This window comes from Melitaea cinxia, chromosome 25, assembly GCF_905220565.1.
Source record: "Melitaea cinxia chromosome 25, ilMelCinx1.1, whole genome shotgun sequence".
Taxonomy (NCBI): domain Eukaryota; kingdom Metazoa; phylum Arthropoda; class Insecta; order Lepidoptera; family Nymphalidae; genus Melitaea; species Melitaea cinxia.
The window spans coordinates 11,742,705-11,765,786 of NC_059418.1; the positions used below are offsets into that span (position 1 = coordinate 11,742,705).

Below are 23,082 nucleotides of genomic sequence, written 5' to 3' on the forward strand. Positions count from 1 at the left end.
TTCCGTTGTGTCGGCGCAGTATCGGTACTTAATTGGTATAGTTTCGGCTCAATGTCGGCATAGTATCGGTACTTAATCGGTATAGTTTCAACTCAGTGTCGGTACAGTATCGATACTTAATCGGTATAGTTACAACTCAGTGTCGGTACAGTATCGGTACTTTATCGGTATAATTTCAACTCAGTGTCGGTACAGTATCGATACTTAATCGGTATAGTTTCAACTCAGTGTCGGCACAGTATCGATACTTTATCGGTATAGTTTTAACTCAGTGTCGGTACAGTATCGATACTTAATCGATAGTTTCAACTCAGTGTCGGTACAGTATCGATACTTAATCGGTATAGTTACAACTCAGTGTCGGTACAGTATCGATACTTATCGGTATAATTTCAACTCAGTGTCGGTACAGTATCATTACTTAATCGGTATAGTTACAACTCAGTGTCGGTACAGTTTCGGTACTTTATCGGTATAATTTCAACTCAGTGTCGGTACAGTATCGATACTTAATCGGTATAGTTTCAACTCAGTGTCGGCACAGTATCGATACTTTATCGGTATAATTTCAACTCAGTGTCGGTGTCGATTTTGGCTCAGTATCAACATGATATAGGCACTATTTCGGCATAGAATGGGTACCGTATAAACACTGCATACTTCTCTATCTGCACAATTCTCTAGACGGTAATACTAATGCATTGAAACGTCTCTAAACTTGTATGTGTGTATGTCTGCAGGGACGAACGTCGGGAACGCATCGTGGCCGAATGTAACGCGGTCCGCCAGGCTCTGCAGGACTTGTTGCACGAGTACATGAGCAACGTGAGTATACTACTTGCAATTATTAAAGTGAAACTTTTATTCTATCGTCCCCAAAATTTTTCGTTCATCTATCGTATGTCACGTGTGTCTCGCGGTAATTGTGTGTTTTGATCTAATGTAAATGTTTCATTTGAGTTGTGGCTTCATAAAAACGACACAATTATTTTTGTATAAATATTAATGTACTGTGTGGCTACGGTACTCAAGAATAAAGCCACCCCCCTCTTTTCCCGTGGGTGTCGTAAGAGGCGACTAAGGGATAACACTGTTCCGCTACCACCTTGGAACTTAAAAAGCCGACTGGTGGCGGGATAACCATCCAACTGCTGGCATTGAAATACACAGGCCGAAGACGGGCAGCAGCGTCTTCGGTGCGACAAAGCCAGCCCTGCGGTCACCAACCCGCCTGCCCAGCGTGGTGACTATGGGCAAAACACATGAGTTCACGTTATTTTTGGCGTAAACTTGTGGAGGCCTATGTCCAGCAGTGGACTGTATAGGCTGTAATGATGATTAATATAAATAAACGCCTCGCTCTCAACGGGCTCCTCCAGGATTTACTCCTTTGTCTGGAAACTCACACAATACACAAGCTTTGTGCAAAAGTAAGCAAGTAAAACTTCTGCACAATAGGCCTCCACTGAATCTTAGATATACGAAACGTAACTGGCTATGAGAGAAAGAGAGAAAGAAAATGTGTGCCTTTTTCTCTCACTCCGTTCGCCTCGCCCGATCACGCTTTTCGTAACGCTCTCGTCACGCATTCACCAGCTTACTCCCCGAGTCAAGCGTGCGTTAAGAAGTTTAACATCAAAAAGTACATCTGAAATGAGAACCTGCTCCCTTTATATAAGTCTAAATCTTCTGAGATTATTGTGTTCTTTATTTCAGGCCGGTCGCGCTGAACAGTCCGAGGGTCTGGAGCGGGCGCTGGAGCAAATGTGCAGGAAGACCAGGGATCTTCGCAGGCAGCTAAGGAAGGCGGTGGTCGACCACGTCTCTGACAGGTTAGGGTTATACTGTATAAACCGACCTTGAACATTGGTAACCTGACCACCTGATGGTAAGCGATTACCGTAGCCTATAGACGCCTGCAATACCAGAAGCATTGTGAACCACGTTCTCGAACCTACCCCCCTTCCCCTTAGGAGAACTCTGGTCGCCTTACCACAGGAACACAACACCGTTTGAAAGCATTATTTAGCTGTGATCTTCTGTAAGGTCGAGGTACTACCCCAGTCGGGCTGCTCCAAATTTTGAGCAGGATATTACCTACCGTGCCCCACCTCACATAAAGTGAATAGAGATGTTACAACCACATAAAACTTTGACGTGTATAATGTTAAGATTAATATTGTTTTTTGTATCCAGCTTCTTGGAGACGAACGTCCCCCTTCTGGTTCTTCTAGAAGCGGCCAGAAGCGGTAACGAGAAGGAGGTCGAGGAATACGCGATCGTGTTCACCGAACATGCCAACAAACTTGTCGAGGTATGTCCCTCTTATTTTACCAGTTATGGATAGTTTATCCTGCGAATAAGTTACGGATAGACTTTAAGCGCGGGAGGTAGATTAGGCCATTAGGACCTGTTTCTCCTCAATTGAAAAACTGCAACATTAAGATTCACACTAGCAAATGGAATTGGGAAAATGGGACAATTGGGACGTCCTCCGATCCGCTGGACCGACGTTCTACGTAAGATTGCCGGTATGGGCTGGATGAGGATTGCGGAAAACCGAGATGTCTGGCGCGAACTTGGGGAGGCTTATGCCCAGCAGTGGACTGCGATAGGCTGAACTGACTGACTGACTAGCGAATGGAAAATGTCGCAGCTTTCAAGATTAAAACAAATCGTTTCGTGAATATAGGCACGAGGTTTTTATGGTTTTTATTTTTGTACCAGGTTGCCAACCTCGTGTGCTCGATGTCCAATAATGAGGACGGTGTCAAGATGGTGCGACACGCAGCTGGACAAATAGAGGCACTGTGTCCGCAGGTAAGCAGTTTTTGAAATTATATTTATCAGATAGACAAGGTCTTACTGTGTTTAATCACAAACGAAAAAAAAAAGACTTTAATTGCGGCGGGAGTACGCCATTGTGTGAATTTGTGCGGGAGTACGCCATTGTGTGAGTTTGTGCGAGAGTACGCCATTGTGTGAGTTTGTGCGGGAGTACGCCATTGTGTGAATTTGTGCGGGAGTACGCCATTGTGTGAGTTTGTGCGAGAGTACGCCATTGTGTGAGTTTGTGCGAGAGTACGCCATTGTGTGACTTTGTGCGGGAGTACGCCATTGTGTGAATTTGTGCGGGAGTACGCCATTGTGTGAGTTTGTGCGAGAGTACGCCATTGTGTGACTTTGTGCGGGAGTACGCCATTGTGTGAGTTTGTGCGAGAGTACGCCATTGTGTGAATTTGTGCGGGAGTACGCCATTGTGTGAGTTTGTGCGAGAGTACGCCATTGTGTGAGTTTGTGCGAGAGTACGCCATTGTGTGACTTTGTGCGGGAGTACGCCATTGTGTGAATTTGTGCGGGAGTACGCCATTGTGTGAGTTTGTGCGAGAGTACGCCATTGTGTGAGTTTGTGCGAGAGTACGCCATTGTGTGAGTTTGTGCGGGAGTACGCCATTGTGTGAGTTTGTGCGGGAGTACGCCATTGTGTAAGTTTGTGTGGGAGTTTGCTAGTGTGTGAGAGTTCGTGCAAAATATAAGTGCAGGCACGTCTCGTATTTACAGTATGTGAGTGTGTGCGAGTTTGATAGGTTTGTGAGTTTAACGATGTTTATTTATTTATTTATTTAAAAAGGTTGGCTAGCAGTTGTTACATTTATGATACATTACAACATCAATTTTATCATAGACTACATTTCCAAATGCACAACCATATTAAAGCAAACACGTCATGCAAAGTTATCCTGTTAATGTAACAACAGAAGAAAACTTGATCAAACAGTAGCAATCAAAAATAATAATAATAATAATAATTACAATCAAGATATAATAGATTAAATTAATAATGATTATAAATGATGTGTTCGTAAGTTTTAGCGCGAATGCGCTAGTTTGTGCAGGAGTGTGTAAGCGTTAGCCGGTGTGTCACAAATTTGCGTAATAGCGTGTGCGACTATTTCAAGTATCTGAAGCCGAATCCACATTACGCTAGCTGCTATGTAACGACTGGCTGGCGTAGGTGGTCGACGCTCCGAGCGTGCTGGCATGCGAATGTTTTCGAGATGTGTGAATGTTTGTATGTGCAAGGCTGTACGATTTTGTGCGAATCTGTGCAAGTTTGTGCGAATGTGCGAAGTTTGTGCTGATTTGTGCTGGAATGCGCAAATATGTGTGAGGATTTGTGAGGTGTGCTAATCATTGCGTGTTGGAGTGTTAGCCAGTGTTTGCGGGTTTGTGTGTGTGTAAGTGTACGTAAGTGCGGGTGTGGGCGAGGATGTGTGATTTTGCACAGTAGTGTGCGACTATTTCAAGTACCTGAAGCGCTAGCCGGTGAGTAACGGCTACCTGTCGTAGGTAATCGTGTTTGCGAGCTTGTGGCGGAGTACGTGATTGTGTTTTCACGAGAGTTTGTGTGTGTGTGTGTACGTGCGTGCGTACGTGGGTGTGTGTGTGACCGTGTGCTAGTGTATCAAGTACCTGCAGCCGGCCTCACATATCCCCCCCCCCCACCCCCAGGTGGTGAACGCGGCGCGCGTGCTGGCGGCGCGGCCGCGCTCGCGCGTGGCGCAGGAGAACGCGACCGCCTTCGCGCGCGCCTGGGAGGCGAGCGTGCGCGTGCTGAGCGACGCGGTGGACGACGTCACCACCATCGACGACTTCCTGGCCGTCAGCGGTGAGTGTGGAGCGAGCGAGTGTGCCTGGGAGGCGAGCGTGCGGGTGCTGAGCGACGCGGTGGACGACGTCACCACCATCGACGACTTCCTGGCCGTCAGCGGTGAGTGTGGAGCGAGCGAGTGTGCCTGGGAGGCGAGCGTGCGGGTGCTGAGCGACGCGGTGGACGACGTCACCACCATCGACGACTTCCTGGCCGTCAGCGGTGAGTGTGGAGCGAGCGAGTGTGCCTGGGAGGCGAGCGTGCGGGTGCTGAGCGACGCGGTGGACGACGTCACCACCATCGACGACTTCCTGGCCGTCAGCGGTGAGTGTGGAGCGAGCGAGTGTGCCTGGGAGGCGAGCGTGCGGGTGCTGAGCGACGCGGTGGACGACGTCACCACCATCGACGACTTCCTGGCCGTCAGCGGTGAGTGTGGAGCGAGCGAGTGTGCCTGGGAGGCGAGCGTGCGGGTGCTGAGCGACGCGGTGGACGACGTCACCACCATCGACGACTTCCTGGCCGTCAGCGGTGAGTGTGGAGCGAGCGAGTGTGCCTGGGAGGCGAGCGTGCGGGTGCTGAGCGACGCGGTGGACGACGTCACCACCATCGACGACTTCCTGGCCGTCAGCGGTGAGTGTGGAGCGAGCGAGTGTGCCTGGGAGGCGAGCGTGCGGGTGCTGAGCGACGCGGTGGACGACGTCACCACCATCGACGACTTCCTGGCCGTCAGCGGTGAGTGTGGAGCGAGCGAGTGTGCCTGGGAGGCGAGCGTGCGGGTGCTGAGCGACGCGGTGGACGACGTCACCACCATCGACGACTTCCTGGCCGTCAGCGGTGAGTGTGGAGCGAGCGAGTGTGCCTGGGAGGCGAGCGTGCGGGTGCTGAGCGACGCGGTGGACGACGTCACCACCATCGACGACTTCCTGGCCGTCAGCGGTGAGTGTGGAGCGAGCGAGTGTGCCTGGGAGGCGAGCGTGCGGGTGCTGAGCGACGCGGTGGACGACGTCACCACCATCGACGACTTCCTGGCCGTCAGCGGTGAGTGTGGAGCGAGCGAGTGTGCCTGGGAGGCGAGCGTGCGGGTGCTGAGCGACGCGGTGGACGACGTCACCACCATCGACGACTTCCTGGCCGTCAGCGGTGAGTGTGGAGCGAGCGAGTGTGCCTGGGAGGCGAGCGTGCGGGTGCTGAGCGACGCGGTGGACGACGTCACCACCATCGACGACTTCCTGGCCGTCAGCGGTGAGTGTGGAGCGAGCGAGTGTGCCTGGGAGGCGAGCGTCAGCTGTCTGGGTACTGAGTTTCGTACGCCTTAGCATAATATTAGTTTTAATACATCAAACTATACTGTACTGTGTGGCTACGGTACTAAAGAGTATAACCACCCCCTCTCTTCCCGTGGCAGTCGTAAGAGGCGACTAAGGGATAACACAGTTCCGCTACCACCTTGGAACTTAAGAAGCCGACCGACGGCGGGATAACCATCAAACTGCTGTCTTTGAAATACACAGACCGTAGACGGGCAGCAGCGTCTTCGGTGCGACAAAGCCAGCCCTACGGCCACCAACCCGCCTGCCCAGCGTGGTGACTATGGGCAAAACACAGGAGTTCACGCCATTTTTGGCACGAACTTGTGGAGGCCTATGTCCAACAGTGGACTGTATAGGCTGTAATGATGACATCAAAAAAAGTTTCATTATTTCTAAATATTTTACAGTACATTGTGGTCAAGTCTTCTCAACGAGTAGTCGTAGACACTCGTTTGGGTAAGGTTTCCTCATTAAGGTAAAATTATTAATAAACCCTCCATTGTCTCCAGAGAACCACATCCTGGAGGATGTAAACAAGTGTGTGGTGGCGCTGCAGGAGGGAGATCCAGACTCGCTCGAGAGGACCGCGGGTGCGATACGTGGGAGGGCGGCCAGGTGAGGCTATAGGCTATATTACATTGAGATGGGGTACAGCAGGATATAACCTGCTCAAAATATGGTTTTGTTTTGTGAATGGTTGAAAGCAGTATTATTTAGCTGTGATCTTCTGTAAGGTCGAGGCGCTGCCCCAGTGGGGCTGCTCCAGATTTTGCACAGGATATATCCTGCTATCCCACCTTAGTTATTTTACCCATGAGAGTGAATGATGGTGTTATCGTGAGGTACAGTAGTGCGATAGGTTGAAAAAAAAAGACAAAAGAAAATATTTTAAATCCCACATAATGTTATCTTTATATATATATATTTCTTGTATGCGTGTGTATGTCACTAAACTCCTCCTAGACGGCTGGACCGATTTTGATGAAATTTTTTGTGTGAGTTCAAGGGGATTCGAGGATGGTTTAGATTCACAATTTGGTCCACTGGAAAATGTTTATTTAACTAATTTTTCATTTATAAGTAGTTGTTAATTTTGAAATGTTTTACATTGGATCCGGTAGACTGCGCTACCATCGCAGCATCAAATATTAAATATTATTCTATTTTAATTTTAGTTTGTCCCGACAGTTGGTGCTGCGATCAAATTGAGATTTTTTTTTGAAATTATGTGTTATGGCAAAACAACGTTTGCGGGGTCAGCTAGTATAGATAACCAAATAAACACATACATTTTTTCATATCACACATTTAGAGTGACTTCAGATATGCGGGTAGATGTAAAACTAAAAATTGTCGTATACAGGGTGTGCTCGGTCGTGACTCAAGAGATGGACAACTACGAGCCGTGCATATACACGAAGAGGGTTCTGGAGGCGGTCACCGTGCTACGAGATCAGGGTGAGTGATTTTATTTAACGCTCTCTCTAATAGTAGCGAACGGTGGGGTAATCGAGCAAAGAAACTATATTGTCAATGCCATGATCTTCGTTTTGATGATTTTTGATAAATTTCTTCGATTGCGTGCAACGTCGACGTCTTCTCGTTTTGACGGGATCGCCTCAGTGTTGCCAGTCTCTCGAAAGTGTTGCCAGCCTCAGGACGCTAGGCTAAACTACTTTTTAACCGACTTCAAAAAAGGAGGTTACTCAATTAGACCGTATATATATATATATATATATATATATTTTTTTTATTTATTTGTTTATTTATTTATACTTTCGCACACTAATACAAGGTTTTAACAGCATAACAAATGATATATAAAAATAGAATTTGCATCAGTTGCAACAGGCGGCCTTATCGCTAATACAGCGATCTCTTCCAGGCTACCTTTGGGCAGAGGACTAAATAAGAAGTGTAGGATGGGGCGCAAAAATGTATGTTTGAGAATAACTTCGTCGCTTATGAACCGATTTTGATAATTATTATTATTTATTTTTTTTTGTTGAAAAGGAGATATTCAAGTGTGGTACCATGTTAAGGAAACCAGGATCTGATGATGGGATCCCAGGGGAATCGAGGGAAACCCTCGAATATCCGTATAACTTTTTACTGGTTAAACTGATTTTGATGATTTTAAATTTTATCACCCTCTTATGCTGGCTGCTTGGCTGCTTTTATTGTGGCTCGGTTTATGCAGAACAACCTTGCCAGATTGGGTCATATATTAAGTGAAAGTAAATATTTAAAAATTGGGACTTATAACATGGCGACCGACGGAAGCCTTTTTCAACCGACTTCCAAAAAAGAGGAGGCTCTCAATTCGATTGTATTTTTTTATTATTATGTATGTTATTACCTCAGAACTTTTGACTAAGTGAACCGATTTCGGTGATCTCATTTTAATCGAAAAATGGTGCTTACCATGTGGTCCCATTTAAATTTAATTGAGTTATGATAACTACTTTTTGAGTAATCTTTGATAACGCGTATTTACTTGACAATTTTTTCGTCGACCTACATACGTTGTATTACTTGTCGATGTAAGTGTTTTTTTTTTTTGTTTGCTAGCATAAATTGTACGTATTTATATTTTAACGACGCATTAAGCCTGTAATATCCCACTGCTGGGCATAGGCCTCTTTCTCCATGTAAGAGAAGGATTCGAGCTTAATCTATCAGGCTTCTGCACTGCGGGCTGTATATATTCCCTACTGTGATTATCGATCGGTATCAGGTGTCTATAATAACAATTGGGAGCGATAGCTTATCGTGCTCTCCGAGGCCCAGTAGGGAGACCCACAAGGACAGACATCCAAAAAGAAAAAAAATATATTTGTTCCCATACAAATATCCATCTCGAGCGGGAATCGACCCGGCAAACCGTCGGCGATTTAGACCACCACTCGCACCGCTACACTAGGGTGGTTGTTACGTAGACGTGTTGGCGGAAATGAAAGAAAGAAAATATGTAAAAAAAATAGTGTTTTATTAACGAGTTTTAATAAAAATATTATGGCCAGTTGATTTCATTGAAATCACGATTGTATTAAAAAAAAAAAAACTTAAACTATTTATACATGTGTAACGTGTTTAAGGGAAAAAGAATTACTTAAGTGCTAAAATAATCCCACTTTTACAAATCCGAAGTTTGGGTCAGTTCAGTTTTTCTCCACTGGTGGCGGGTGCGCCGCGATGTACTCGAGTGACCTCAGGATTGAGGGAGGGATTGGGGGTGAAGTGGGCAGGTGGGATCCCTGTGAACAGACGGAAATATTAATAACATAATACCTTAGGGGGTGTATATTAATCACGTGAGGCTTGAGATGGGGGGTACAAAAATTACGAAATATCACAAGCAGAGGGTGGGGAGGTAATGAGATATCACGTGTGTTTATTTTATTGTTTCTGTTATTGAAATTCCAATAACGGAGTTTATAGAAACCCAAATTTTAGGGTTCCGTACCTCAAAAGGAAAAACCGGAACCCTTATAGGATCACTTTGTTGTCCGTCTGTCAAGGCCCTTTTTCTGTGGAACGCGTGGAGGTATCAAGCTGAACTTTATACCTAATATTTAAATCTATTGTTCCTTGGAGCTGTGGAAACATCAAACTAGGCCAACTCAATCAAAAGATACATCTGTTTATGCTGCAAATTTTCGAGCCTCGCAATGGAATCAAAACCTACAGGGTACTTCCCGTGAATTATGAATCTTGAAATTTGGTGTACGAAGCAATGTCTTATAGAACAGATAAAGGAAAAATTGTAAAAAACCTAAAATTTAAGTTACATCATATAATAAAAATATTTTGAATAATTTTGTTTGTGCGGAGCCCTCGGTGCGCGAGTCTGACTCACACTTGGCTGGTTTTTTATTTTATATGGTTTGAAATAAGGCCTAGGATATCGTTTATCATTCGCGTAATCCGTAGTCTTAGGGCGAAATCCTCCTTCTCGAAGTTGTTTCGACCTAGTTGTGAATGGTATGGCCTAGGTAAATATAATTCTAAACAACTTCGAGAAGGGTACCCTCGACTGATACCGGTCTCGGTATGACTTGGTTGTTAAACATAACTTTCGTTTTGTCCAAGTTCATACCGAGACCTACTCGTCGACAGGACTCGTTTGGGCCGACCAGCATTTGGCTCGGTTCCTCCTCGATATACTCAAAGGCTTTCTCGTAGTCCACAAATATCACAGCGGCCGATTGTACTCTTTTGGATAATTTGCCGAAAAGAATGAATGTGGTCTTGCTGTAGCCATTTCGAAACCCAGCCTGCTCCCGGTGGTGAATTGGGATTAGGGTCGGCAACATTCTTAACGTGTGGCAGACGTTTATACACTACGGTAAAACACACCACCAGGACTGTACGCTAGTTACCACCGTAGTGGCATAAAAAAAACTACCAAGATAGTCAAATAAGGAAATCCACTGCACCCACCTGGGGTTGGTATCCGTTCTCGTCAGCGATGTATGTAAGTTGGATAGCTTCGCCTTCAGGTGACTTCCAGGATGCCTGTCCTTGTACTGTTTCAGCGGGTACGTCAGACTGGAAGTTGAATAAAAAATTATACTTAGCGGCACGGATCTTGAGCGTTACGGAAAAAAAAAATTGTGTGTACTTATGTACGCACGTAAGAAGTTATACTTCGTTGGAATTAACTAACTTCACGTTGCCAACTTCTTCGTTGACTGGCTAACTTCAGGGTGTCGGTTTTGTTTCGTGACGGTGTGAGCGCGCATCGTAAATTTACTCTCATAATTTTTCCCCGACACGCCCAAAGAAGTATAACTTCAAAAATCGTTCCTTGTCATGTCTCATAACTGGAAAATCTCTGGACTCCTGGGGATCCTACAGGAGCTTATTATATAGCAAGATAAGCAAATACGCCCGTCTCAACTATTTGTGAATGTATTTTTAAGGACAACCCGTGAGTAAATTCCAATTGATAAAATTAACATCCCACTGCTGGACATAGGCCTCTTTGCCCATGTAGGAGAAGGGTCGTTGATCCAACACTGCTCAACTGCGGGTTGATGGATAATTGATAGCAATGCTCACCCCAGGAACAGCCTTCAGACTTCCCTGCTCGTTGGCAACGATGCCATTCTCAGTTTCAATCGACCAGGAGTACTGGCCCTCGACGCCAACATCGTTGTCTAACTTCAGGATCTGAGCGTTGGCCTCCCCCGTCTTCGGATTCAGATGGGATACGTCGGCGTAGACGCTAGCCACTAGAATCGTGATGATTAGGAGTTTCTGGAAAATTAAAATTTTCTTTATAACACAGAGTCTTTGCCGAGTTTTATCCTCGCGTTAATTTGAGGAGCAATACCATATTGAAATAAAATATAGCCTAGCCTTTTTCGCTAAATGGACTGTCCAACACAAAAACGTAATCATCCAAATCGATATATCTAGTAGAGTTATTTTGCATAATTTGTAAATATAACGCCACGGTCGCTTAGACCGAATATAAAATCATCATATCAAAAATTTCGATCTAGCGGGTACATCGTTCCATAGTTTAATTGGCTAGAGCATTGACACGGTCAGTCGGAGATGCAGGTTCGATCCCCGCTGAAACGGTCGATTTTTGATATGATATTAAAAAATGTTTAGTATGTGGCGATTAATAATACATCGACTTCAATTACATCGACTAGTAATACAACTAGGGTTGCCAGGTGACCGAGAAATCCGGGATTGTCTCGAAATTACGTGCCTTGTCCAGTGTCCAGGAAGCTCAAGCGATTTACGAAAAATATTATCAATTTTCGTATATTTTTCCGATGTGACATGCTTGAATCTGGCAACCCTAAATACAACGTAAGTAGACAAAAGGATAGTTAAATAAATGCGCGTTATCAAAGATTACTTAAAAAAGAAGTTATCAAGATTTCAATAAAATTTTAATGGGACTACCAGATAAGTATCAGCTTTCGATTAAAGTAAGAATCATCAAAATCGATATTTCTAGTGAAAAGTCATGCGGTAGAACACAACGTAGGTCGACGAAAAAATAGTCAAGTAAATACGCATTATTAGATATAACTCGAAAAGTACTTGTTAGATCTCATTTGAACTTAAATAGGATTACATGACACGCACCACCTTCGATTAAAACAAAAATCATCAAAAACTCTCAACCCAGTCAAAAGTTCTAAGGTACCATACATTTAAAAAAAAATACAAACGGATTGAGGGGCTCCTCCTTTTTGGAAGTCGGTTAAAAAGAGCTTTTAAAGCCTAATTTGATAAAATAATTTTTATTTTGAATTAAGTTTTTTAAAACGCATAACTCGTCTTTATAAAGTCCTAGTTAACAGCACAAATGACCCACAACAAAAAAAAAATTAAGTTAGGTAACTGATTAAATCTTTGTAACCTTCAGCACAGCCTCCGGCGTCGAGATGAGTCTTGAGATGTTACGAAATATCGATTCTGCGTACTATTTATTTTGTACGCCATGTTATGAGCGGTGGCGATTTAATCGTTGGACTGTCATTTGACTTCATAGTCAATTGACTGTTTTGGCAATAATTTTTTTTTTTTTTTTACTAAAATAAGGGAACAGCTTGACCGATGCGACAATTTTTTTTTTTAAGTTTATTAATAAAGGTAAATGGTTCTAATGAAATGGAGATTTAAGGAAAGTCGCTTAAATGTGGAAGATTACTACACTTAATAATAAGATTATTTATTAGATAAATATTATTTGATATTACTTGATTAAAAAATAAAACGCGGACGTGTTACCAAAAAAATTCTTGACCAGGTTTTTTTTTTTTTTTTTTGAAGTTGAATTCGTTGATTACAATTTTCAAATTAGTTAAATTTAATAGCATCTGATATTGTCAAACGTGTGGACGCCTCAAATGTAACGCCTATGTGTTTTGTGTCCGCTCGGAGCTATTAACTTAAAAGATCTCATTGCATCTTTAAATGTCAAGACGTGACCTCTCAGTCGACATATGGAAAATTAATGTTTAATCAGATTTTAATCGAACAGTTTCAAATGTATACTGAAGTCTCGATAGATATATCTATATGTTAATACGTGAAGCAAAAACTTTGTACCCCTTTTTACGGATATTGCGCGGACGGAGGAGTATGAAATTTCGCACACTTATAGTTTATATAGCGAAGGAGTGCAGAATGCTAATATTTTATTTTTTAAATTATGCATCAAAGTACAATAAATCGATAAAAAAAACAACAACATTACACACACTACCGTGTATTTGACACACACACGCATATATACTCTTTTGTTTATTGTTATACAAGTATAGTCTATGACAACAGATCATTAATAATGTTCAAACTTATAATTTAAATAAATTATGGTCGAATTTCGACCGCTGGGCGACCACTAGCTCATATAAAAGGACGTGCGTAACTTTCGAGCGTCTGCACCGAATTGGATTCTTTTTTGAAGTAAAACTTAACAAATGCGACGTTTTGATACTCTAATATAATTAACAAATGCGACCTTTTAATACTTTGCTAACGTTATTGTACAATCATTATCAAATGTGACTGATTGTAAAAATATGTATTACTATTTGATTGATTATTCGAGCGTCATTATAGTAAAAGCCGTGCCCATCTGTAATTGCGGGTACACGAACATTTTAACATAATGTACGTACGCTATATAGTTTGCTGTGTACCTTGCGTTGATGAGCCTTCAATAAATAAAATAAAATAAAATAAAAAAGTAAAATTTCTTTACGCACGCTTTTCTTGGGGAGGAGCCGGAGAATACGTGACTAGCGTTACGAAATGTGTGATCGGACGAGGCGAACGAAAGTCGAGAGGGAGATATAAGTTAGATGAAGCTAAAGAAGCCTTACTTTAAGCACACTTGTTTTTTTTTTTTATGTATGCTATTGTCAGGATAAGAAAAAGTAAAAAATGAATAAATAAAATAAATATGTCGCTAAATTATAAATTTAAAATTTACAAAAAATAGATAATGATTTATAATTTTTGGTTATATCGATAAATAATTTCGACAAAATTAAAAAAAAAAAAACAAATAATGGACAAAACAACAGTTTTATAAACAAATTAATTTTGCTTATAAATATACGAATTATATTTAAAAAAAAAAATCTTACCATTTTTTCAAATGTCGCGCACACGTGGATTATCGCAAACGAATGTATCCGCTGATCACCACTAGAGCCTTATATACTGACGCGTGTCCCTGATGCGCCTTGAGAGGAAACACTTGACGTCTTGACAGATTTTATAAGAAAAAAAAAATATATTTCGATCGTATGAGAAATGTGTGTTACCTTACATTTAACTCGCATTGTACGGAGCAGCGCGGTTGATTAAGCTCTGATCCTTCTTCTACAGTGGGAAAGAGGCCTATGCCCAGCCGTGGGATATTACAGGCTGAAGTATACCTTTCATTTTACTCGGTATACAGATTTTGTGGTCACATTTAAATTTCATCGAGATCTGATGACAACTTTTGGAGTAATATTTGATAACGAGTATTTACTTGAATATTTTTTTCGTCTACTTACGTTGTATTACTTGTCGATGTAATTTAAGTCGGTGTTATATATGCTGTTAATCGAATGTAAATGTCTTTATCTAAGCTTTAAAAGCTTTGAATCGTTCTTTACTTGTTTTATTTATTTTAAAGATAAAGCACAGTACAATCTCATTTATATAATTTTCTTATTACATAATTTTTTCATATAAAAAACCGGTCAAGTGCGAGTCGGATTCAACGGAGTACAAAAATTATTAAAAGTATTATTATTATATGATTTAACTAAAAATGTATGCTTTTCGATTTTTCAATTTTTCCTTTATCTGTTCTATAAGACGTTGCTTCGTACCAAATTTCAAGATTCATAATTCACGGGAAGTACCCTGTAGATTTTGTACTATGTGGCTACGGTACTAAAGAATATAGCCACCCCCTCTCTTCCTGTGGGTGTCGTAAGAGGCGACTAAGGGATAACACAGTTCCGCTACCACCTAGGAACTTAAAAAGCCGACCGATGGCGGGATAACCATCCAACTGCTGGCTTTGCAAATACACAGGCCGAAGACGGGCAGCAGCGTCTTCAGTGCGACAAAGCCAGTACTGCGGTCACCAACCCGCCTGCCCAGCGTGGTGACTATGGGCAAAACACACGAGTTCACGTTATTTTTGGCGTAAACTTGTGGAGGCCTATGTCCAGCAGTGGACTGTATAGGCTGTAATGATGACCCTGTAGATTTTGATTCCATTGCGAGACTCGAAAATTTGCAGCATAAACGGATGTATCTTTTGATTGAATTGGCTTAGAAGTTTGATATTTTCACAGCTCCAAGGGACAGTAGACCTGAGTAATTGATATGAATATCAGCTCGATACCTCCACGCGATCCACAGAAAACGGATCTTGACAGACAGACTGACAACAAAGTGATCCTATAAGGGTTCGGTTTTTTTCCTTTTGAGCTACGGAACCCTAAAAAGTGGGTGTGTACTTATGTACGCACGTAAGAAGTTATACTTCATTGGCTAGCTAACTTCGCGTTGCTAACTTCTTTGTTGACTAGCTATTTTATATTAGGGTGTTTGTTTTTTATGACAGTGTGCGCGCTGTTAGGAGCCTCAAGGCGAGAGTCTTTTAAAAAAAAAAAAGGAAACAAAATTTATTTTTAAAGTACACGTCTAGCGCGGATGGAAGATGGGAATGAGACTGACTGTGGCGGATAAGTAACAACACCTGCTAAAGGATAGAAGTACTGAATAGGCAGAATAGGAGTGCTGAATAGGGAATAAGGGTAACTAATGAGGGTTATAACAGCGCGCATTGTAAAAATTTACCCTCATCATTATTCCCTAGAGCGTCAAAAGGAGTATAACTCAAAAAAAACCGACGTCAATCACATCGATACTTAGTGGGTAGTCGATAAAATAGTCCTGTAAATACGCCTTATCGAGGACTAGCTCTGGCCGGCAATTTCACTTAGAACCTGTACTTTCTGTTTTTTTTTTTATTTAAAAATTTGGTCCTTGGGCTTAAAATGCCTGTGCCTTTGTTTATCATGCATGCATTATAATACCACAGGTGATTTTTCTACTTATTATACTACAGATCAACAGTCCCGTGACTGCCTAGTAAAACTAGGACGTGGTCCGACGCGGACGGCTTTTTTTTTTCTTACTAAATACTGTTTATGCAGAAGTATACACATAATTGATTTCTAATTTCTAACATTATTATTTTTCTTTACTTTCTGATATTGGAGCGTTTGTTTAAACAAAAACATCGAGCGTGTGCTTTCACAGCGGCCGAAGTCAAACTTCATTGGCAATCGTTATCAAGTAAGAAATTATCATATCAAAAACAATCAGACTTTTCAACTTTTCAATTCTAATATATATAAAATTCTCGTGTCGCGGTGTTTGTAGTTAAACTCCTCCGAAACGGCTCGACCGATTCTCATGAAATTTTGTGTGCATATCGGGTAGGTCTGAGAATCGAACAACATCTATTTTTAATACCCCTAAGTTATAAGGGGGAGGGGGATTAGTGGGCTTTATAACATATATGGCAAAACAACGTTTGCGGGGTCGGCCAGTCAGTATTACCATACAAATAAAATGATTCCTTTGTCCATTCGTTACTCAATTTTGTCCTTCGATCGCGTGATCGTCGCTACATTGTTTTGATTTTACGTAATTCGATGTAAAAATATACGAAAACATTGAATTTATAATATTAATATGAATTGAATAAATTTATATTTCGTAACTGGTCGTATAAATCTACATATCCTTTTTAACCGACTTCGAAAAAGGAGGAGAAAATATATATATATATATATATATATATATATATATATATATATATATATATATATATATATATTTTATATATATATTTTTTCTTTTTTTAATAATAATAATAATAATAAATACTCTTTATTGTACACCCCAAAGAAACATTAAAAAAAAGTGATACATACAAATAAAGATGTACAAAGGCGGTCTTATCGCTAAGAACGATTTTTTTATGTGTGTTCGGGGATAGCTTTGTGGTTTATGAATCGATTTTGATAATTCTTTTTTTTTTTGTTGTTGTAGAGGAGATATCCTAGGGGTGGTACCATGATAAAGAAACCAGGATCTGATGATGGAATCCTAGAAAAATCGAGGGAAACCCTCGAAAATCGTAGTGACGACTAGTGCGTTTGTTAATTTTTTTCGTCTACTTACGTTGTATTACTTGTCGATGTAATTGAAGTCGGTTTTTATTTTTCGTTTGCGAGCAAACACAATTATTATACAACTAGGTCGGCAAACAACGGCTCACCCGATGCTAAGCGATTACCGTAGCTCATAGACGCCTGCAACACCAGAGGCATCGCAAGCGCGTTGCTGATCCTACCCCCAATCCCTCGGCTCTGGTCTCTTACCACAGGAACACAATACTGCTTGAAAGCAGTATTATTTAGCTGTGATCTTCTGTAAGGTCGAGGTACTTCCCCAGTTCGACTGCTCTGGATTCTGAGCGGGATATGTCCCTTACCTCAGTTAAGATCCTGTCATATTAATTATTATTTTATTATTATTTAAATAAACGTCTAACACTTAGGGTCCATTAATTACGTGATGTGGTTTTGTAAATTTTCTGTCCCCCCCCCTGATGAGATGTCGTGAGATTTTATTCAACCCCCCCCCCCCCATCCCCAATCTCACGTGAGATTTTTCAAAATGTCTCTTACGTACGCGCGTTGGATTGTTATTGAAATTATTTTCTTTCGAACGAATTAGTGAATGATCTTAATCGTATTACGATTACGCTTAAGATTAAATCTTAAGCTTGTACAATCTGGATTAAATGGACCAAAATAGTATATAGTATTTCTATGCGCTGTCCTATACCCAAAGGTTGTCTGGAAGAAATCGCTGTTTTAGCGATAAGACCGCCTTTGTACATCTTTCTCTAATTGTACTACTTTTGTTTGTATCTTTTAATGGTGTGCAATAAAAAATATTATTATTATTATTATTATTGTTATTATTATTAGTAGAATTTTTTTGTTTCAATCAAAAAAAATTGCGTGATATATGGTATTTGCCGAGGCCCCCTCTCCAACTTAATATTAGATGAGATTTGACTCGACCCCCTCCCCCACTTAAACATCTCGCGTGTTTTATGAACGCCCCCTTACCAGTCCCTACTAGGATTTATTCGTGTGTCGGGTTCCCGGAAACACACACAAGACACAAGCACAAACACACAGAAGTGAGGCAAGGCGATCTCTATACCGCTCAAGATCCGTTCGTAATCTCAATTGCATCCTTTTAGTACGTAAAGTTGTAAAAATATATCCGAACATCTTATACATGTGGAAGTGATATTTCGGGGACGTCACGTCGATTACCATAGAGTCATGGTGGCTGCTTGTTATCGAAGCGCTTCGGTACGGACGTATAATTTTATACTAGATTTCGCTCGCGTTTTCATTCGCGTATATTAACTGATGACATAAAGATTGACAGACAGAAATCAGTATATATAATTAAAATCTAACAGATCGCTGTCTGTACATGGAAGATATATAAGAAAAAATATTATTGGGACCTTTATCGGCCCAAATAGCTCCCAAAACGATGATTGTTAGAATTTTTGTTTTTTTTTTTTGTCTGTGCATTTGTATACGCTAATCTCAGATACGGCATATCCGATTTAGATGTGGTTTTCACTAATATATTGTGGTAGGTTTCACTTAACATTTAATGTTTGTTTCATGACAATCGGTTCGTAAATAAAAAAGTTATGCCAATTTAAAGAATCACGTTGAACATGTAAATACCTAAAACGCAACAAAGTCGCAGGCACAGCTAGTTCTAAATAAAATCCCTACTTCCCTACTAATATTATAAATGTGAATGTAAGTTTGTTTGTTACGCTCACACGCGAAAACTACTTAACCGATCATCGTGGAACTTTGTACACATATTCTTGGAGATATTAGAAGTAACATAGGATACTTTTTATTAAAAAAAAATTCAATGCGAGCGAAGCCGCTGGTAAAAGCTAGTTACTTTAATGACTAGGCTCACTCAATTTATTAATCCATAGCGAGTTTTGCTCCAGACACAAGCGAGACATATAAATGGTATTTGTGTCTGCTCGAAAACGAAAGACAAAAAACCGACTTCAATTACATCGAACAGTTTCACAACGTAATTAGACGAAAAAGTAAAAACGCATCATCTATACATATATAATAAAATGGTAGGAAAGTCAAAACTGTACATTGAATATTTTTTTAAAAGAATACTTGGAGTGTGATCTACAATCGATACCGAAGCCAAAAATATAGTTTTTAGAATTTTTGTCTGTTTTTTGTCAATAAAAACGTTTCTTTCTTTCTTTTAAAAAAAATCTTGTTTATCATAAATGGAATAATGTATGACGTCATCGCAGGAACTGTCGCGTGGGTCGACTAGTTCACCGAGTCAGAGAATTCGTTCTGCAAAGTATTGATGTCACAAATACTTTTGCATATATTTTATATGAAACAGCTGTGTTTGTTAGTTTGTCCGTTGTCGAAATAAAATTAAATTAAAGCGCCCTTTTTTTTTTAGAATTATTTATATACAACTAGGTCGGCAAACAAGCGTACGGCTCACCTGATGGTAAGCGATTACCGTAGCTTATAGACGTCTGTAACACCGGAGGCATTGATTTGGTTTTTTAACCTTCAAAATGGAGGTTCTCAATTCGGCTGTATTTGTTTGTTGTTGACGCCGCGTTGGCGCAACGGTTACAGCCATGGATTGTACCTGTTGCGCTGGCGGCAAACATTTGTATTGGTCACACAGGTGTTTGCCGTGATCTGGGTGTTTGTGCAGTCCTTGTGGGTTTACCCACCGTGCCTCGGAGAGCACGTTAAGCCGTCGGTCCCGGTCGTTATAATGTACACCTGATCGTCACTCATAGTAGGGAATATATCCGCCAACCCGCATTGGAGCAGCGTGGCTGATTAAGCGCTGATCCTTCTTCTATATGGGAAAAGAGGCCTATGCCCAATTGTGGGATATTACAGGCTGAAGCGTTGAGCGACGATCGTGACGTCATTTTGTACAATCTGGTGCTCGTCGCGTGATGCCATTTAAATTTGATCGAGGTCCGGCGAGTGCTTTATGAGTTAACTCCAATGGCACGTATTCACTTGACTATTTTTTCGTCTACTTACGTTGTATTTACTCGTCGATGTAATTGAAGTCGTTATTTTTCGTCGTAACACGATTATATTGCCTTATACTTACTTGCCGGTTCTTCTCAGAAGAATCTACATTCCGAATAATAATCCGGTAGCTGAACATTTAACGCTGGTTAAAATTCTAATTTGTAAGCGGACGTTTTGAAGGTGATTTTGAACCTGTTTAAATAAAGCTAAACATTTTTTAATATCATCAAAAATCGACCGTTCATCTCCGACTGACCGTGTCGGTGCTCTAGCCAATTAAGTTACGGATTTATTATTATTTATTAAGTAGCGACCCGCCCCGGCTTCGCACGGGTGCAATGCTGATACTAAATATACTACAAAATGTCTTTATTTATAGTGTGAAGCTAGCTTATAGCATGGTTATTAACATAATAACAACATTCAAATATGCGTCGTTAGATTACGCGATGTTACAGAATGCGTTGAAGAAATAAAAATTCACTGCTCGTTCCCCGTAGGTGATAGCGTGATAATGTAGCCTATATGTTGACCCGACTTCTTAATAATATTCGTGCCAAATTTGAAGTAAATCCATGCGGAACTTTTTGAGTTTATCCCGGACATACATACAGACAAACAGAAAAAATTCTAAAAACTATATTTTTGGCTTCGGTATCGATTGTAGATCACACCCCAAGTATTCTTTTAAAAAAATATTCAATGTACAGTTTAGACTTTCCTACCATTTTATTATATTTATAGATGATATGATATTAAAAAATGTTTAGAATTCCCTAATGTGTGGGTAACACAAAAATAAAATCATACAAATTAAATAAAGCTATTTTTAATTTTGATTATGTCACAGAAGGCACAAGTGTATTCATCACTTTTGGGTGGGTGAAACCGCGTGACCCAACCCGTTGTAATAATTGCAAGACGCAAATAATATTGATTTTTTTTTTGTCGAATTTCTTTTTGGTCTGAACATCTTCATGTGTCGTGTCGTAATGGGGTCATAAGCGATTTCGATTATTATTGAAAATTAAATTTATAAGGGTATGTGTATTGTTATTACTTAACTGCGGAATTCCTTCTCCTATATGGACAGTGTCCAGTAGACCCTGACATTAGCGCGTCTAAACAAACACAGCTTCATAATATTAGTATAGAACAACTAGCTGACCCCGCAAACGTTGTTTTGCCATATATTTTCGACTTCTCAACCCCCCCCTCCCCCCCTACCTGAGGGGAATGAAAAATAGATGTTGTTCGATTCTCAGACCTAGCCGATGTGCACACAAAATTTCTTATTATTTTTTTTTAACCCTCGCATCCTCCCCTTATAACTTAGGGGTATGAAACATATTTATATGTTATTCGATTCTCAGACCTACCCGATATGCCCACAAAATTTCATGAGAATCGGTCGAGCCGTTTCGGAGGAGTTTAACTACAAACACCGCGACACGAGAATTTTATATATTAGACTAGCTGACCCCGCAAACGTTTCTTTGCCATATATGTTATTAACCTGCTTAATCCCCCCCCCCCCCCCTTATAACTTAGGGGTATGAAAAATAGATGTTGGCCGATTCTCAGACCTACCCGATATGCCCATAAAATTTTATTAAAATCGGTCGAGCCGTTTCGGAGGAGTTCAATGTTTAACACTATGACACGAGAATTTTATATATTAGAGATATACGTATAATAGATAGATAAATAATTTATTAAAATTCGATTTAATTATATTATATTTAATTAATCGACCATGTCGCCACGTTGGCGAAACGGTCACACCGCCTGTTTGTGGCTGGCGCGCTGGCGGATGCGGGTTCGATCCACGCACATTTGTATTGGCCATACAGATGTTTGCCGTGGTCTGAGTGTTTGTGCAGTCCTTGTGGATTCTCCCCACCGTGTCGGAGAGCACGTTAAGCCGTCGGTCCCCGTTGTCATCATGTACACCAGATAGCGATAGTAAGAAACATACCCGCTAACCCGCATTGGAGCAGCGTAGTGGATTAAGCTCTGATCCGTCTCCAACATGGGAAAAGAGGCCATTGATATTGTAATAAAGCCTGTAGGCTGCAGCGTAAATCGATAATTCCCTACAAGACAATACGGAGACCAACGTAAAAAAAAACTTTTCCAAAAAATAATGATTTGGAGACAATTAAAGTTCCAACCGACAAAGCCAGTACTGCGGTCACCAACCTTGTGGAGGTCTATGTCCAGCAGTGGACTGTATAGGCTGTAATGATGAAAGTTCCAACCAAAGGTCCACCAAAGGTCATATAAACGCAACGCTAATTAAAATATCAAAATACCGTCAATGACGTCTTCGAACGATAATACAAATAATCCTTTGTTATAAAAATTATAATGAATCGAATACCATAATAGCTTTAGACTAGCGTTTATCATATTAGTATAGTAAATGTTAAACGAAATTTAATTTAATTCATATGGTAATTAAGTTGGATTTAAGTTGCCTTGATTTAAAGTTCAAAGGTGGTTCTTTTGACATAAATCAGTTTTTTTTTTTAAAGTACCAGTCGATGTTTGGTGATGTAATGAAGATTCCGATGTAGGTTTCGTGTTTGTAAATTAATCTTATTTTATATTTATATAGTGACGTATCAGCTTCTTTGTATGTTCATCATCTAACGGTATAAAGTTCATATTTGTATGTATGTAGTATCCGCCAGCCCGCGGGGCAGTTGCCTGTGCCCAGAAGTGGGATGTTACAAACTAACTGAGGTAGGGCACAGCAGGAATATCCTGCTCAAAATATGGAGCAGCCCGGCTGGGGTAGTACCTCGACCTTACAGTAGATCACAGCTAAATAATACTGCTTTCAAGCAGTATTATGTTCCTGTTGGTGAGTTAGGTGACCAGAGCT

At 40.9% G+C, this 23,082-nt stretch overlaps 2 protein-coding genes across 2 annotated transcripts in view; one reads left to right on the forward strand and one right to left on the reverse strand.

Annotated features, from left to right (window-relative positions):
- Nucleotides 1-23,082, forward strand: part of LOC123665871 (catenin alpha) — an 80,585-nt gene that overhangs the window by 4,696 nt on the left and 52,807 nt on the right. The window contains exons 8-14 of the mRNA XM_045600104.1: nt 741-825; nt 1,717-1,832; nt 2,197-2,314; nt 2,728-2,820; nt 4,513-4,669; nt 6,471-6,576; nt 7,325-7,419. Coding sequence (XP_045456060.1) covers nt 741-825; nt 1,717-1,832; nt 2,197-2,314; nt 2,728-2,820; nt 4,513-4,669; nt 6,471-6,576; nt 7,325-7,419 — 770 coding nt within the window. The remainder of the gene's footprint in view (nt 1-740; nt 826-1,716; nt 1,833-2,196; nt 2,315-2,727; nt 2,821-4,512; nt 4,670-6,470; nt 6,577-7,324; nt 7,420-23,082) is intronic.
- LOC123665872 (larval cuticle protein LCP-17-like) lies at nt 8,930-14,159 on the reverse strand. Its single transcript, XM_045600105.1, has 4 exons — nt 14,091-14,159; nt 11,026-11,223; nt 10,405-10,512; nt 8,930-9,218 (listed from the first exon to the last, which is right to left on the reverse strand). The coding sequence occupies exons 1-4, from the start codon at nt 14,091-14,093 to the stop codon at nt 9,123-9,125; spliced, it is 405 nt and encodes a 134-aa protein (XP_045456061.1). The 5' UTR covers nt 14,094-14,159; the 3' UTR covers nt 8,930-9,122.

What these genes read in the sequence shown, in the direction of transcription:
- LOC123665872 (XM_045600105.1), bottom strand. An exon ending in GTCTGAAGGCTGTTCCTGGG is followed by an intron (nt 10,513 to 11,025) that starts GTGAGCATTGCT and finishes TTCAACTTCCAG; the next exon opens with TCTGACGTACCCGCTGAAAC. An exon ending in AGAACGGATACCAACCCCAG is followed by an intron (nt 9,219 to 10,404) that starts GTGGGTGCAGTG and finishes GTCTGTTCACAG; the next exon opens with GGATCCCACCTGCCCACTTC.